General features: G+C 43.5%; 1 protein-coding gene across 2 annotated transcripts in view; it reads left to right on the top strand.

Moving 5' to 3' along the window:
• The window catches only part of rab40b (RAB40B, member RAS oncogene family), a 59225-nt gene extending 44896 nt beyond the window's left edge, over positions 1-14329 (top strand). For both annotated transcript variants that reach the window (XM_041888860.2, XM_045225072.1), the window contains 4 exons: positions 3535-3595; positions 12496-12573; positions 13140-13362; positions 13632-14329. In XM_041888860.2, coding sequence (XP_041744794.1) covers positions 3535-3595; positions 12496-12573; positions 13140-13362; positions 13632-13939 — 670 coding nt within the window. In that variant the 3' untranslated portion in view covers positions 13940-14329. The remainder of the gene's footprint in view (positions 1-3534; positions 3596-12495; positions 12574-13139; positions 13363-13631) is intronic.
• The last annotated feature ends 3657 nt before the right edge of the window (positions 14330-17986 follow it).

The following is a 17986-nucleotide window of genomic DNA, read 5'->3' as shown; positions in this document are numbered from 1 at the left end:
TATAGCCCTTCTTACATCAGCTAATATCTCGAAGTGCTGTACAGAAACCCAGCCTAAAACCCCAAACAGCTAGTAATGCAGGTGTAGAAGCACGGTGGCTAGGAAAAACTCCCTAGAAAGGCCAAAACCTAGGAAGAAACCTAGAGAGGAACCAGGCTATGAGGGGTGGCCAGTCCTCTTCTGGCTGTGCCGGGTGGAGATTATAACAGAACCATGCCAAGATGTTCAAAAATGTTCATAAGTGACAAGCATGGTCAAATAATAATCAGGAATAAATCTCAGTTGGCTTTTTCATAGCCGATCATTAAGAGTTGAAAACAGCAGGTCTGGGACAGGTAGGGGTTCCATAACCGCAGGCAGAACAGTTGAAACTGGAATAGCAGCAAGGCCAGGCGGACTGGGGACAGCAAGGAGTCACCACGGCCGGTAGTCCCGACGTATGGTCCTAGGGCTCAGGTCTCTCAGTTGGCTTTTCATAGCCGATCATTAAGAGTTGAAAACAGCAGGTCTGGGACAGGTAGGGGTTTCGTAACCGCAGGCAGAACAGTTGAAACTGGAATAGCAGCAAGGCCAGGCGGACTGGGGACAGCAAGGTGTCAGCATGCCCGGTAGTCCTGACGTATGGTCCTAGGGCTCAGGTTCTCAGAGAGAAAGAGAGAACGAGAGAATTAGAGAGAGCATACTTAAATTCACACAGGACACTGGATAAGACAGGAGAAGTACTCCAGGTATAACCAACTAACCCCAGCCCCCCGACACATAAACTACTGCAGCATAAATACTGGAGGCTGAGACAGGAGCGGTCCGGAGACACTGTGGCCCCATCCGAAGAAACCCCCGGACAGGGCCAAACAGGAAGGATATAACCCCACCCACTCTGCCAAAGCACAGCCCCCGCACCACCAGAGGGATATCCTCAACCACCAACTTACAATCCTGAGACAAGGCCGAGTATAGCCCACAGAGGTCTCCACCACAGCACAAACCAAGGGGGGGGCGCCTATGTGACTTCTGAAGGTAATTGGTTGCATCAGATCTTATTTAGGGGATTCATAGCAAAGGGGGTGAATACATATGCACTCACAACTTTTCCGTTATTTATTTTTTAGAATTTTCTGAAACAAGTTATTTTTTTAATTTCACTTCACCAATTTGGACTATTTTGTGTATGTCCATTACATGAAATCCAAATAAAAATAAATTTAAATTACAGGTTGTAATGCAACCAAATAGGAAAAACGCCAAGGGGGATGAATACTTGCAAGGCACTGTATCTGTAAGGTCCCACAGTTGAGCAGTGCATTTCAAACACAGATTGAACCGTAAAGACCAGGGAGGTTTTCCAATGCCTCGCAAAGAAGGGCACCTATTGGTAGATGGGTAAAAAAAAAAAAAAGACATTGAATATCCCATTGAGCATGGTGGAGTGTGTATCAATACACCCAGTCACTACAAAGATACAGGCGTCCTTCCTAACTCAGTTGCTGGAGAGGAAGGAAACCGCTTAGGGATTTCACGATGAGGCCAATGATGATGTCACGACTTCCTCCGAAGCTGCCTCCTCTCCTTGTTCGGGCAGGCTTCGGCGTTCGTCGTCACCGGCCTTCTAGCCACTGCCGCTCCTCATCTCATCATTCCATTTGTTTTGTCTTGTTTATTACACACACCTGGTTCATATCCCCTCATCAGTACCTGTATAAGTGTTCCCTCTGCCCCCTTGTCTTTGTGTGTGATTGTTTATTGTGGAGGAGAGAGAAGCTCGGTGGAGCTCCGTGTATTTTGTATCGCAGGGAATATTCCCCATGTGCGTTGTCTTTTCCAGTGCGCCTGTTTTGTGCACTGGAGTGTTTTTTACGCATTACTGCTTAACTCTGTGGTTCAGAATAAATCTTGTTATTCTGTGATTTACCCTACTGGTAAAAAAAATGGTTGTCTAGCAATGATCAACAACCAACTTCACAGAGCTTGAAGAATTTTGAAAAGAATAATGGGCAAATGTACAATCCAGGTGTGCAAAGCTCTTAGAGACTTACCCAGAAATACACACAGCTGTACTCACTGCCAAAGGTGATTCTAACATGTATTGACTCAGGGGTGTGAAAACTAATGTAAATGAGATATTTCTGTATTTCATTTTCAATACATTTGCCAAAATGTGTACTTTGTTATTATGGGGTATTGTGTGTAGATAGGTGAAATATATTTTTTTGTAATCCATTTTGAATTCAGGCTGTAACACAACAAAATGTGGAATAAGTCAGGGGGTGTGACTACTTTCTGAAGGCACGGTACACACATGCATGCACACATGCACAGACGCACACTAATCCACATCACACACACACACACTCTGTGGTTCCCATAGTGTGTCCTCTACCCTCCTCCTCTTTACTCCTAACCAATTACCATGAGAGTGCTACTTTTATTTTTAGTGGGTTTTGCTTTCAGTCAAGTCAATATTACATTATTAATCTGGAAACTTTGTTTGATGTTTAAAAGGATGAGACGCGTTAGCACTTTAACAGGAGGGGTGTTAGTAATGCTCTCTATGCTCCTCCCCATGACTACATGCTAATCGCAGCTAGCAAGTGTGGCATTGGGGGAAGGGGAACATTGGTAAAATGCTAGCGTGGCTAGCGTAGCATTAGCGAAGAGCTAGTGAGGCATGGTGGAACATTGGTAAATTATAGCGTGGCTAACATATTAGCAAAGAGCTAGCAAGCGGTTAGCGTGCAGAATTGGCCAGTTGTGAAAATTGGAAACTTGGCAAGGACATCCAATCTGCATGTGAAGTAGGCCTAGGGATACACACAACAAGATGATTGCAAATCTGCAGCTTGTGAGAAGAAAGGAGAATATGAGCATTTAAACCATGTATGGTTATTCTCCTATTATTATTATTATATTTACCTTTCTATCCCCTATAAAACTAAAGCTTCTCCCTCCATATTAGGCTAGTGTGTAAAAATATGGTATGTGGTGTCAGTATATCAAATCATATCAAGAAACAAGTGTTCAATGTTTTATATGAGCATGACGTGTTATATGTGCATGACTCTCATCGAATTAAAAACACAGCTCAAATCTACTACAGTCAGAAGCCTGGCCTTAGGGCCAGAGAGCGAGTGTGTGTGTGTGTGTGTATGTGTGTGTGTCTGTGCGTGCGTGCAAACCCAAACACTGCTCTGGCATCCAGGTCTGGAGAATGCAATCTGGAAACATTTTATTTTTCTTGCTCTGCACTCTCACTACCTTACCCAATTACATTCTCTTAAATGCTTAATCTTAGTATTTTGGTGCTTATTACACCACAGTAGGGTTTGAATATATGTAGTTAATCCTCTCTTTGTAAGTTATTAGTGTTGCTAAACATAGATAATTGGTGATTGTCTGACCAATGATAGCAATAGATGCCTTTATGAGGTCATGAGAATAGGGGTGGAATGTTGGTGGAATGCTGTGTGATTTGATTGACATATGGTTGACCTCCTGACCCCTTAAAACCCTTAACCCCTGACCTCTGTGTTGTTTCAGGGACACGTCTGGCCAGGGGCGCTTCTGCACCATCTTCCGCTCTTACTCCAGAGGAGCGCAGGTATGTGTGTTCGTGCGCCTGCGTGCGTGCGTGCGATTGTGTTTGATTGTTTGCCTAGGAGAGTGTGTTTAGCATTTTTCAGTACACTGTTTGATAATGGTTCAGTCTACACACATTATTGTTTCACAATTACAAAACAAATAACGTACAGTGTTTACAGCAGGGGAATGTTTCTCTTGGCTGCTGCTGCTGCTGCACACTGCATAGTAAACCCTAATGTATAAAACCTTACATGGTTCTGTGGAAAACTCAAAGGACAGATTTCATTTCTGAGGAAAGGAATAGCCTTGAGAATTTCAACATAAAGAACACAGTAGCCCATTTGAGAATGTTTTAGAATCACCACATACAACCTGTAAATACTATGCTGTAGGTCTTCACATGCACAAGTCTTACTGGCTGTGCTAATATTATAGAGTGGGGGCATGTGAGTTATTTGTACATGTTTTCACATCCATCTATATATCAGCACCATCACTACTGACCCCAGCACCCTTTCCTGTGGAAACAGTACAGTATGGGTGGATGGGGGTGCACCTATCTAAACAGGGACAGTGGATGGGCCTGTGCACTGTTCAAAAACAAAACTTTAATGGTACATCATTGTTAGTGGAGCCAGTCCTTTTACCATGTAGGAAATCTATTTAGTTCAACCACATGTATCCCTGATAGGGTGCTACTGAACCCTACTTGCTTTACCGAATCCGAAACCAAGGCTGATCAGCTACTGAGAATTCTTACCTCCTAGGCAATGAATAAAAATGACTTGGTGAATAAAGTTATTATTTTTATGATTGGTACTTATCGGCCCGTTACTGAGTGCAGACTAGGTGTTACCATGGTGACAATGACACCCCCGCAATAGCGAGGCAGCAGGCTGTGCTTCTTGAACACTGTGTCCACATCATAACTAAAGTTATGATCAGAGTTCAACTGTGTGTGTGTGTGTGTGTGTATGTATGTGTGCAGTCAGGTCAGGATAAAACAAATAGAAGTCTCACATTCACACACACACACACATCTGTGGCATCTCTAACAGTTCTATGGAATACATACTGATGGAGAATTAGCTTGAATCCTCAGTGTTAGCTACTGGCACCACCAGTGACAGTAAAACGTAATAGCAGTTGGCAGTTGGACAGACTACTCCAGCTAATTGCATTTATACAGGAATGTGCTATTCCCATTAGACTTTCTATAGTTTACACTGTATCCCATTAACTGAATAGTCTGCTTCATTGTCTCTGGCCTCAATTCAATTTGAGTAGCCTACTGTACACAATATCACATAGTTTACTGTGCATCTCCGCTTAGAGAGTGTGTGTGTTTGTGTTTAAAGGCCCACTTTTTTTCAACTGAAAGACGATGTCCAGAGCTTACCCATGATGTGGCACAACAATTGAAGTCAATAAGTCATCGTTTTAATCAAAGTATGATATATTTGGGCTTGAAGTGGGAAATCCGAAGTGGGGGCTTTTTTTTCCCGTGGCAATGCCGTGTGGTTCCCCTATGATATGACATGCTAATACTGTCACGATTTAAACTGAATATGAACCCAAATGCAGACAACTACACCGAGCCAGAGAAGGTTTAACAGGTTTATTTCAAAGTTAAATTGTCCAGGTTTCCAAAAATAGGGGAAGAGCAAGTCCAGGTCTACAGGGAGGGTAACAGATCCAGGGTTCTGAGCAGGAGTGGTACCGTAACGTCCTAGTGTCCGTGGTGAGTCCAAATGTGAGGTCCAGTAGTGGGAAAGCAGGATGGTGGTGGCAGGAGTGAAGCGGAGGCAGGAGTCAGGTTCCAATAATCTGTGGCACAGGAGAAATATAAATAGAACCGGCCAAAAACACAAAGAGCGAAAACAAGCAGGTTGAGTCAGCAGCGAGACTAACATGGTCGTCTTGACTATGATCTGACGATGAGTGGCAAGTTTGACCGGGTCTTTAAGGCTGAGGTGATTATGGTGAATGAGCTGCAGCTGGAACCCTGACTCCCGCACACCAGACTTCACTCCTGCAATTAAGAACAGACAGAGGGGAGGGGGAGAGCAGAGAGAGAGAGCTACCTAGCAGCAGTAGGCCTAACAAATACTTTTCAGTTCATATTCATTTTCAGGGCTGTATTTTATTTTATTGTTACACCCACCAGCATGGCATTGTTTATTAATCAGAAACACCTGCACAGTTCTTCCTCTTTGCAAGACACGACTGAGACAAACAGCTTTTCGCTGTAGCCTACACTTGGACCCTTGAGCCATGTAGCAAATTCAAGTAGGGAGTGCAAACTTGTTTTTGAGCTAGTCTGTATATATACACTACCAGTCAAAAGTTTGGACACACCTACTCATTAAAGGGTTTTTCTTTATTTGTACTATTTTTTACATTGTAGAATAATAGTGAAGACATCAAAACTATGAAATAACACATATGGAATCATGTAGTAACCAAAAAAGTGTTAAACAAATCAACATATATTTTATATTTGAGATTCTTCAAATAGCCACCCTTTGCCTTGATGACAGCTTTGCACACGCTTGGCATTCTCTCAACCAGCTTCATGAGGTAGTCACCTGGAATGCATTTCAATTGACAGGTGTGCCTTCTTAAAAGTTAATTTGTGGAATTTGTTTCCTTCTTAATGCGTTTGAGCCAATCAGTTGTGTTGTGACAAGGTGTGTGTGGGGGGGGGGGGGGGGGGGGGTATACAGAAGATAGCCCTATTTGGTAAAATACCAAGTCCATATTATGGCAAGAACAGCTCAAATAAGCAAAGAGAAACGACAGTCCATCATTACTTTAAGACATGGTCAGTTAATACTGAAAGTTTCTTCAAGTGCAGTCGCAAAAACCATCAAGCACTATGATGAAACTGGCTCTCATGAGGACCACCACAGGAATGGAAGACCCAGAGTTAACCTCTGCTGCAGAGGATAAGTTCATTAGAGTTACCAGCCTCAGAAATTGCAGCCAAAATAAATGCTTCACAGAGTTCAAGTCACAGACACATCTCAACATCAACTGTTCAGAGGGGACTATGTGAATCAGGCATTCATGGTCGAATTCCTGCAAAGAAACCACTTCTAAAGGACACCAATAAGAAGAAGAGACCTGCTTGGGCCAAGAAACACGAGCAATGGACATTAGACCGGTGGAAATGTGTCCTTTGGTCTGGAGTCCAAATTGGAGATTTTTGGTTCCAACCGCTGTGTCTTTGTGAGACGCGGTGTGGGTGAACGGATGATCTCTGCATGTGTAGTTCCCACTGTAAAGCATGGAGGAGGAGGTGTTATGGTGTGGGGGTGCTTTGCTGGTGACACTGTCTGTGATTTATTTAGAATTCAAGGCACACTTAACCAGCATGGCTAACACAGTATTCTGCAGCGATACGCCATCCCATCTGGTTTGGGCTTAGTGGGACTATCATTTGTTTTTTAACAGGACAATGACCCAACACACCTCCAGTCTGTGTAAGGGCTATTTTACCAAGAAGGAGAGTGATGGAGTGCTGCATCAGATGACCTGGACTCCACAATCCCCCAACCTCAACCCAATTGAGATGGTTTGGGATGAGTCGAACGGCAGAGTGAAGGAAAAGCAGCTAACAAGTGCTCATCATATGTGGGAACTCCTTCAAGACTGTTGGAAAAGCATTCCAGGTGAAGCTGGTTGAGAGAATGCCAAGAGTGTGAAAAGCTGTCATCAAGGCAAAGGGTGGCTATTTGAAGAATCTCAAATATAAAATATATTTTGATTTGTTTAACACTTTTTTGGTTACTACATGATTCCATGTGTTATTTCATAGTTTCGATGTCTTCACTATTATTCTACAATGTAGAAAATACTAAAAATAAATAAAAACCCTTGGTACTGTATGTGTATATATATATATATATATATATATATATATATATATATATATATATATACAGTACCAGTCAAAAAGTTTGGACACGCTGACTCATTCAAGGGTTTTTCTTATAGATAGATAGATAGATAGATAGATAGATAGATAGATAGATAGATACACTGACAGCTGTCAGTTCCCTGTTTGTTGCTGTTTCTCCGGTCCACGTTTAAACCACCAGGACATTCCGAGGTGGAACCTAAACAAGCATTTCCACTCTAAGGCAAGAATTGTGTTGAAAATATGGCCGGCATTGCTCTCTGGTGGGCGCCTTTAGGAGTGCATGCTGGATACCATTCTATTCTTGTTTTATGATTACCTCTCTCTCTATTCTCCCCAATACCTCTCTCTCTATTAATACCTCTCTCTCTCTCACCCTTTCTCTCGTGCTGGAATGTATAGCTGCCGTTTTATAGGCTCCTGGGCTATTTTGTGTTTTTTTGTACATAATGTTTCCGCCATCGTTTCCTATTTTCCTACCGAAAAGATATTCTGGACATCAGAAAAGCAATCACTAACCTCTATTTGGATGAAGATTTCTACTTCAATGAGTCAGGGGCACAGGACATACTGCTCACCACGGACCAGGCCCTAATTTCCAACACTCGGAAGAGAAAGAGATGCGATAGAGGCCGACGTGCGGGTACCCTGATGAAAATATGCCGATGAGTATATCATCTGCCTCTACCCTCTGTTCTATTGGCGAATGTACAATCACTGGAGAACAAACTGGACGAACTCCGTTCGAGACTATCCTATCAACGGGACCTGAAGAACTGTAATATCCTATGTCTCTTGGAAACTTGGCTGAACAAGGACATGGATAATATTTAAGCGTTTTTTTCTATGCAACAGCAGGACAAAACGGCAGTGTTGGGTAAGCTCAAGGGGGTGGTGTGTGTCTCTTTGTTAACAACAGCTGGTGCACAATTTCTAATATTAAGGAAGTCTCAAGGTTCTGCTCGCCTGAGTTAGAATACCTCATGATAAGCTGTAGACCATACTATTTACCACGAGAGTTTATCTATATTTTTCGTAGCTTTCTCTTTACCACCAAAAACCGATGTTGGCACTAAGACCACACTCAACGAGCTGTAGAGGGCCATAAGTAAACAAGAAAATGCTCATCATTTTAATGCAGGAAAACTGAAATCAGTCTTACCTAATTTCTACCAGCATGTCACCTGTGCAACTAGAGGCGAAAAAAACTCTAGATTCACCTTTACTCCACACACAGAAAAGCATTCAAAGCTCTCCCTCGCCCTCCATTTGGCAAGTCTGACCATAACTCTATCCTCCTGATTCCTGCTTACAAGCAAAACCTCAAACAGGAAATACCAGTGACGCACTCAATATGGAAGTGGTCCGATGAAGCATATGATAAGCTACAGGACTGACATCAGTCACCGGCTTCATCAATAAGTGCATCGATGACGTTGTCCCCACAGTGACCGTGGAAAGGCTAGAGCTGTCGCTTTCAAGGAGTGGGACACTAACCTGGATGCTAATAAGAAATCCTGCTATGCCCTCCAACAAACCATCAAACAGGCAAAGCATCAATACAGGACTAAGATCGAATCCTACTACAAGGCAAGGCAAGCAAAACTGAACCATACATGAGAACACCAGCTGTTCCGGATGTCTGTGTGATCACGCTCTCTGTAGCCAACGTGAGTAAGACCTTTAAACAGGTTAACATTCACAAGGCCGCAGGGCCAGATGGATTACCATGACGCGTACTCAGAGCATGCGCTGACCAGCTGGCAATTGTCTGTGCTGACATTTTATTTTTGTGTTTTTTTTGTGTGTTACCCCATTTTTCTCCCCAATTTCGTGGTATCCAATTGGTAGCTACAGTCTTGTCCCATCGCTGCAACTCCCGTATGGACTCGGGAGAGGCGAAGGTCGAGAGCCGTGCGTCCTCCGAAACACAACCCAACCAAGCCGCACTGCTTCTTGACACAATGCCCGCTTAACCCGGAAGCCAGCCGCACCAATGTGTCGGAGGAAACACCGTCCACCTGGCGACCGTGTCAGCGTGCACTGCGCCCGGGCCAACACAGGAGTCGCTAGTGCGCGATGGGACAAGAACATCCCTGCCGGCCAAACCCTCCCCTAACCTGGACGACGCTGGGCCAATTGTGCGCTGCCCATGGGTCTCCCGGTTGCACTTACATGTTCAACCTCTCCCTGACCCAGTCTGTAATACCTACATGTTTTAAGCAGACCACCCTAGTCCCTGTGCCCAAGAACACCAAGGTAGCCTGTCTAAATGACTATCACCCCGTAGCACTCACATCTGTAGCCATGAAATGCTTTGAAAGGCTGGTCATGGCTCACATCAACACCATCATCCCAGACATCCTGGACCACTCCAATTCGCATACTGCCCCAACAGATACACAGATGACGCAATCTTTATTGCACTCCACACTGCCTTTTCCCACTTGGATAAAAGGAACACCTACGTGAGAATACTGTTCATTGACTACAGCTCAGCGTTCAACACCGTAGTGCCCTCCAAGCTCATCACCAAGCTAAGGACCCTGGGACAAAACATCCCCCTCTGCAACTGGATCTTGGACTTCCTGAGGGGACGCCCCCAGGTGGTGAGGATAGACAACAACACATCCACCACGGTGACCCTCAACACGGGGGCCCCTCAGGGGTGCCTACTTAGTCCCCTCCTGTACTCCCTGTTCACCCACGAAACCGTGGTCGCACACGACTCTAACACTATTATTACGTTTGCCAACGACACGACAGTGGTAGGCCTGATCACTGACGATGATGAGACAGCCTATAGGGAGGAGGTCAGAGACCTGGCAGTATGGTCAAGTTGGTTGTTAATCATTGCTAGACAGTCATTGCCAAGTCTTGCCATAGATTTTCAAGCTGATTTAATTCAAAACTGTAACTAGGCCACTCAGGAACATTCAATGTCATCTTGGTAAGCAACTCCAGTTTATATTTGGCATTGTGTTCTAGGTTATTATCCTGCTGAAAGGTAGATTTGTCTCACAGTGTCTGTTGGAAAGGAGACTGAACCAGCTTTTCCTCTAGGATTTTCCCTGTGCTTAGCTCTATTCTGTTTCTTTTTATCCTAAAAAACTCCCTAGTCCTTGCCGATGACAAGCATACCCATAACATGATGCAGCCACCACCATGCTTAAAAATATGAAGAGTGGTACTCAGTAATGTGTTGTGTTGGATTTTCCCCCAAACATAACGCTTTGTATTCAGGACATAAACTTAATTTCTTCGCAATTTTCTTTGCAGTTTTACTTTAGTGCCTTATTGCAAACAGGATGCATGTTTTGGAATATTTTTTATTCTGTACAGGCTTCTTTTCACTCTGTCATTTAGGTTAGTATTGTGGATTAGCTAAAATGTTGTCGATCCATCCTCAGCTTTCTCCTATCACAGCCATTAAACTCGGTGACTGTTTTAAAGTCACACTTGGTGAAATCCCTGAGCAGTTTCCTTCATCTCCGGCAACTGAGTTAGGAAGGACGCCTGTATCTTTGTAGTGACTAGGTGTATTGATACACCATCCAAAGTGTAATTAATAACTTCACCATTCTCAATGGGATAGTCAATGTCTTGTTTTTTTGTTTTTTTTACCAATCTACCAACAGGTGCCCTTCTTTGCAAGGCATTGGAAAACCTCCCGTGTCTTTGTGGTTGAATCCGTGTTTGAAATTCACTGCTCAATTGAGGGACCTTACATATAATTGTATGTGTGGGGTACAGAGATGACATAGTCATTCGAAAATCATGTTGAACACTATTATTGCGCACAGAGTAAGTGCATGCAACTTATTATGTGACTTGTTAAGCACATTTTTAGTCCTGAACTTATTTAGGCTTGCCATAACAAAGGGGTTGAATACTTATTGACTCAGCTTTTCATTTGTAAACATTTCTAAAAACATAATTCCACTTTGACATTATGGGGTATTGTGTCTAGGCCAGTGACACACAATCTCAATTTTATCCATTTTAATTTCAGGCTGTAACACAACAAAATGTGTGAATACTTTCTGAAGGCACTGTATGGTCACACCAACACAGTCGTGAAAAGGGCACGACAGCACCTCTTCCCCTCAGGAGGCTGAAAAGATTTGGCATGGGCCCTCAGATCCTCAAAATGTTCTACAGCTGCATCATTGAGAGCATCTTGACTGGCTGCATCACCTCTTGGAATGGCAACTGCTTGGCATCTGACTGCAAGGCGCTACAGAGGGTAGTGCTACACAGGGTAGTGCTACAGAGGGTAGTGCTACAGAGGGTAGTGCTACACAGGGTATTGTTACACAGGGTAGTGCTACAGAGGGTAGTGCTACAGAGGGTAGTGCTACAGAGGGTAGTGCTACACAGGGTAGTGCTACACAGGGTAGTGCTACAGAGGGTAGTGCTACACAGGGTAGTGCTACACAGGGTAGTGCTACACAGGGTAGTGCTACAGAGGGTAGTGCTACAGAGGGTAGTGCGCTCCAGCCACCCAATTCATAGACTGTTCTCTCTGCTAGCACACGGCAAGCGGTACCGATGTACCAAGTCTGGAACCAACAGGACCCTGAACAGCCTCTACCCCAAAGCCATAAGACTGCTAAATAGTTTGTTAAATAGTTAACCAAATAGCTACACGGACTACCTGCAATGACCTTTTTTGCACAAACTTTTTTGACTAATCACGTATTCTGCTGCTACTGTTTACTATCTGTAACTTTATTCCTAGTTATATGTACATATCTACCTCAATTACCTCGTACCCTTGCACATCGACTTGGTACTGGTACCCCTTGTCTATAGCCAAGTTATTGTTACTCATTGTGTATCTATTATTACTTTTATTATTACGTGTTTTACTCTTCTATTATTTCTCTTTCTCTCTGCAGTGTTGGGAAGGGCCCATAAGTAAGCATTTCACTGTTAGTCCACACCTGTTGTTTACGAAGCATATGATTAATACAATTTTTGATTTGATCTCTCAGGGTGTGATCTTGGTCTATGACATCACCAACCGATGGTCCTTTGATGGTATTGACAGATGGATTAAGGAGATAGATGAGGTAAGAGACATCGATCAATCGCTCTCTCTCAGAAACAGTAAACCTCAGCTGTGTCCCAAATTGCACCCTATTCCCTATTCCCCAAAGGGCTCTGGTCAAAAGTAGTGCACTATAAAGGGAATAGGGTGCCATTTGGGATGCAAATACAATGTAAATTGCAGCCTACATCACTGAATCGCTCCTATTGCTCTATGATGTAAGACACGTTGCTCAATATCTGCTTGTGAAAATGACTAAACCTTCTCCAACCCACATCTCTCGCCTTTGCTCCAAAACAACTCACACACTCATAAACTAGCCACACACAGAGTTACTTTCAAGATAGCCCATGTTATGTGAATAATATTATTCACCTTCAATGAAAAAGAAAACATGCTAGTATTCTGAACGATTGATTCTTGACATGCTTTTTGCCCCCTTGGGACCTTTTATTACCACTCCATTATTTTACTTATTACAGGGAAGTACACTATGTAACACATATGCATACACACACCCTTATCCACCCTGGTGTGCTAACAGAATCTGTACCTCACCACTTTCTATTCCCCTTCCTGTCTACCCAGCATGCACCGGGAGTGCCTAAGATCCTGGTGGGGAACCGGTTACATCTGGCCTACAAGCGCCAGGTGACCACAGAGCAGGCCCAGGTGTACGCCGAGAGGTTAGGGGTCACCTTCTTCGAGGTCAGCCCGCTGTGCAACTTTAACATCACAGAGTCCTTCACAGAGCTGGCCAGGATAGTCCTGATGAGGCACGGCATGGAGAGACTCTGGAGGCCTAACAAAGGTGAGAGGGAGCGAGGGAGGGAGGGAGCAAGGGGGAGAGAGAGAGTGTGTGTGTGTGTGTGTGTGTGTGTGTGTGTGTGTGTGTGTGTGTGAGAGAGAGAGACTTTGGAGACCCAACAAAGGTGAAGCAGTGTACACTGAGCCTATAGTAGCTTATTCTTACTCTCTCTCTTACTGTTTTACACAATGGTGCCCTCTCGTGGTGTAATATTGCTATTTGTGAAATATTAAATATTATTTCTCTCTCCCTGTCCTCCCCCCCTCTCTTAGTTTTAAGTCTTCAGGACCTGTGCTGTCGTTCTATCGTGTCCTGCACCCCTGTCCACCTTGTTGACAAGCTTCCTCTCCCCCTGGCCCTCAAGTCCCACCTCAAGTCTTTCTCCATGGCCAATGGCCTCAATGCCCGCATGATGCACGGACGCTCCTACTCCGTCACCGCCACTGCTGCCAACACCACCCACATCGCCACCAAGAGGACCGGATGCCAGCTGCTGAAAAATAAAAAACTATTCCGCCCTCCGCCGCTCAGCCCGGCGGCCGCACAGAGCTGCTCTGGCAACAGCTGCAAGATCTCCTAGCCACCGGCTGAAACAGGAAGAGGAAGTCCTTGGGGCAGGATGTTGTCATCACATGGACAGGAAGTTGGTGTTGATCACTGGTGCAGCCAAAGATGGTGGATAAATGAAGATATCCACTCAGGCCGTTTACCATTGAAAAGCATTGTCACAGTTCTGGTCTGCTTAAGGGGTGGCTCTCCCATAGGCACCAATGTATTAGCAGCTGGGTCTGGTCTACTTAGTTCATTGACTGTATATGAGCGAGTGAGATGTCTTCCTTTCTCTTCCGTCTCTGGTGCAGCCATAGACTTAGATAGACATCGCATCATTATATCTGTCCCATTATAATAATAATTTCGTAGGTGCTTACAAGTGTGTATTAATACACATGTGAATTGGAAATACGTTTTTTTGCATATCCCAACGCTCCCTGAGACACCCTCGGAGAGTAGGGTCACGGCCAGGGTCTGCCATTATCAACAGCATCCTTGGAGCAATTAGGGTTAAGTGCTTTGCTCAAGGGCACATTGGCAGATGTTTCACCTTGTCGGCTCATGGATTAGAACTAGCAACCTTTCAGTTACTAGCCCAACGCTCTAACCGCTAAGCTACCTGCTTCATTGTGGAGTTTGTGAGAGCACAGGCAGTGCCATTTAGACCATCTCCATTATAAAGTAGGCAATTTTCTTCTTCTACTACTTATATGAGTTGGCAAACAACTGAAAGGGAGCATACTGCCACCTGGAGTGTGTGGTTTGAACAGGTATAAAGGTTGGCGATTTACTGGCACCTGCAGTTATGGAATGTTTGCTCACGAGTATAATTAATTGGCTGATACCTCCTGGTGACCTGGATGAAATTATGTGATCCTTCCTTAACCCATAGGAAGTCCCACCCAGTTGACTACTTCCAAATGGTGTAAGTCCTCAATGGCGCTGCCCGTGCTAAAACAGTCCTCAATGGCGCTGCCCGTGCTAAAACAGGCTTTTGGGCACTAGAGTCCTCTATCTATTTCTATGGGTGCAGCTCGTCTAGGCTCATCAAGAGCCAGCCACATGAGCTTCAAGGGAGTGTTCAATGAGAGTTACCCCTCACAGCCCCCCATGTACTCCCCCAAACCAGGAAGTTTTCATAGGGACTGGATGTTCTAGGCCTTCAGACCCACAAGAGTCTCCCACAGGCACTCACAGGAGCTCCATAGTGGGACAAAGATGGGGAAGGAACGTGTCATGCTCAGAGATTGTGGATTAGCACTATGGGTCACTGCCCTTGGACCCAGAAGGAAGTTTTGATGCCAGATTGTGTGTGAGCCATATGACTATATTGTGCACAGAGATGGGGAGTATTTCTGTTACATGTATTTGAAATAGGTATTTCAATTACTTTTTAAATGTATTTGGTCATTTGTATTTCACCGGCCTGAACTACAATTCAATGTATTTTGTAACAAGATACTTTCGAGACCTGTCATTTGTATTTTCAAAATACAAAATACTTTTCTATACCATTTTTTTTATAGCGGTTCACAATTTTGTGGCCTCCTTTCACCCTGCATTGGTATCAGAAGTCTGATGGCACTATGGTGTGATTAGAGTGTCTGCTAAATGACCGAAATGTAAATGTAAAATGAACACTTGCAAAGCATGCTGGGTATTATTCTAATGAGCTCCGCCCCCAAAACAAGGCCAATAATAATAATAATACTCAGTGTGCTTTGCAATTATTTATTTTTACTTTTTCATTTACCTTTTGGTCATTTAGCAGACACTATTATCCAAAGTGACTTACAGTCAGTGCTTTCAACTAACCACATATCACATCAACGGTAAAAGTTTTTTTTTTTACCGTTACTGAGAATGTTGTTGTAGTGAAGGCGTATACTTGCAAATGTATTTTGTATTTCGAAATAACAAAATACTTCAATATATCTGTATTTCATGTAAATACAATACGTTGCTAAAGTATTTTGTATTTTAGTTTGGTACATTGGTCTTTAGAGTATCTTGTATTTGAACAAGATACATTTTGATGTATCTTTTGCCCATCTCTGATTGTGCATAATATATTTCCAGAAAAACAATGAACATATGTACTGTGTAGAAATATAGTACTAAATAATACTATTGTCTACAATATTTGTGGATGAGCTGTGGTCCTTTTTGCACTGTTTCCTCACCCACTGCAGTCAATGACACAAAGCATTCAAATTAGTTTTACACCTGTGGTCTAATTTCACAATGAAAGAAACGTTACTGGACTGGTCTTATAAATGGTATACTAAATCCCTTTAAAAAAATGCTGGACAAAGCCTTTTTAAGATCTAGCTACTTGTTTTACACATACTTCTTACAGTAAAATACTATTTCTGCCGAAGTCATCTGGAACTTCAAGTCGGCAATTCTTTGGAGAAACCATTTGTGTAATGAATTTGTATGATATGTACAGTTATGACAATGTTGTTTGATACAATGTATTTTTTCTGTTATTTGCTGCTGGGTTTGTATCCATTTCCAAGTGTACAGTGACAGAGATTATACTATTTCAGATAGTGACACCAACACCAAAGATTTAGTAGATAAAGACTGAGGACGTTATTGAATGAACAAGCTGTTTTGTACAGTAAATATCACCACACGGATTTACAATAAACTTCACAAACAGGAACTGTCTTCTCTGCTCAGATAATAATAATAATAATAATAATAATGATTGATAGCATTTATATTACGCTTTTCCACATTCTCAAAGCGTTGTAAGGGGGGAAACTCACCTCATCTCACCTGATCATGTTTTTACCCACATGTCCCTCATGAAACCCTGAAAACAATGGGTGTATTCCATGTCACCCACTAGCTTTACCAGATAGCGCTTTACAAAGGAGTAGGTATGAGTATTGTTACATATTGTATCTAATGAGGACCTGTATGGTTTCATAGCTGTTTCCAAATGATGTGTGACAGGCTCAGCCATCAAGCAAGAACAGGTACTGTAAATACATTGCTTTTAAAATTAATCAGAAAAGCTGAGAAATGGACCCTCGGAAAGCTTTCCTCATTATTTTGGTCCTGTCTGTATTCGGTCTCTTTGGTTAGGTGTTGTTCTTCAATAAGAGTGTCAACAAGAGGACCAGCATTCGGTAAGTCCTCATCATAGCAAAGACTCCATAGGTGTACATGTGTTGTATTTAAAACCCAGGCTAACACAAAGTGCTATTATCAGGTTTTGATAATAGCATTTCAGCGATAATGGGAGGGAGGGGCTGCTTTCAATTCTTCATAATATTTAAATGTACAAAAAAAGATTTGATGTATTTAGACTGTGATATGTGGTCATACCTTAAGATGAATGCACTAACTGTATGCCACCCTGGATAACATCATCTGCTAAATTAATAAAATGTAAATGTAGATACTCAATTTTATGTTATTGTTTGTAAATACAGACCTATTCAATCAGGCCCAGGTCTAGAGCATGTGGGGGGCAACCGGACAGCCCTAGGGAAGTAAAGGGGATCCCCTGACAGTCATGAGATTTCTATTTGATTTATTTGTACTTTTACCGCTTTTCCCCCCCCAATTGGTAGTTACAGTCATGTCTCATCGCTGCAACTCCCCTACAGACTCGGTAGAGGCGAAGGTTGAGAGCCATGCATCCGCCGAAACAGGACCCTGCCAAGCAGCACTGCTTCTTGACACACTGCTCGCTTAACCCAGAAGCCAGCCGCACCAATGTGTCAGAGGAAACACCGTCCAACTGACGACCAAAGTCAGCTTGCATGCCCGCCACAAGGAGTCACTAGAGCACGATGAGACAAGGAAATCCCGGCTGGCCAAACCCTCCCCTAACCCGGACGATGCTGGGCCAATTGTGCGCCGCCTCATGGGTCTGTGACACAGCCTGGGATCGAACCCAGGGCTGTAGTGACGCCTCAAGCACTGCGATGCAGGAGGTCATAAGAGGAATTTCAAGCGTCTACCTGACTGGGCCTTTGATTACCTGTATCACCTGGACCCTACACCGAGACGCAATGTGAGTTACCCTGGCTATAGAAACCTACACTGAGACACA

The sequence above is a fragment of the Coregonus clupeaformis genome, chromosome 1 (assembly GCF_020615455.1).
Source record: "Coregonus clupeaformis isolate EN_2021a chromosome 1, ASM2061545v1, whole genome shotgun sequence".
Taxonomy (NCBI): Eukaryota; Metazoa; Chordata; class Actinopteri; order Salmoniformes; family Salmonidae; genus Coregonus; species Coregonus clupeaformis.
The sequence above is the reverse complement of the archived record's forward strand: the minus strand, read 5'-3'. Positions and strand labels throughout refer to the sequence as shown.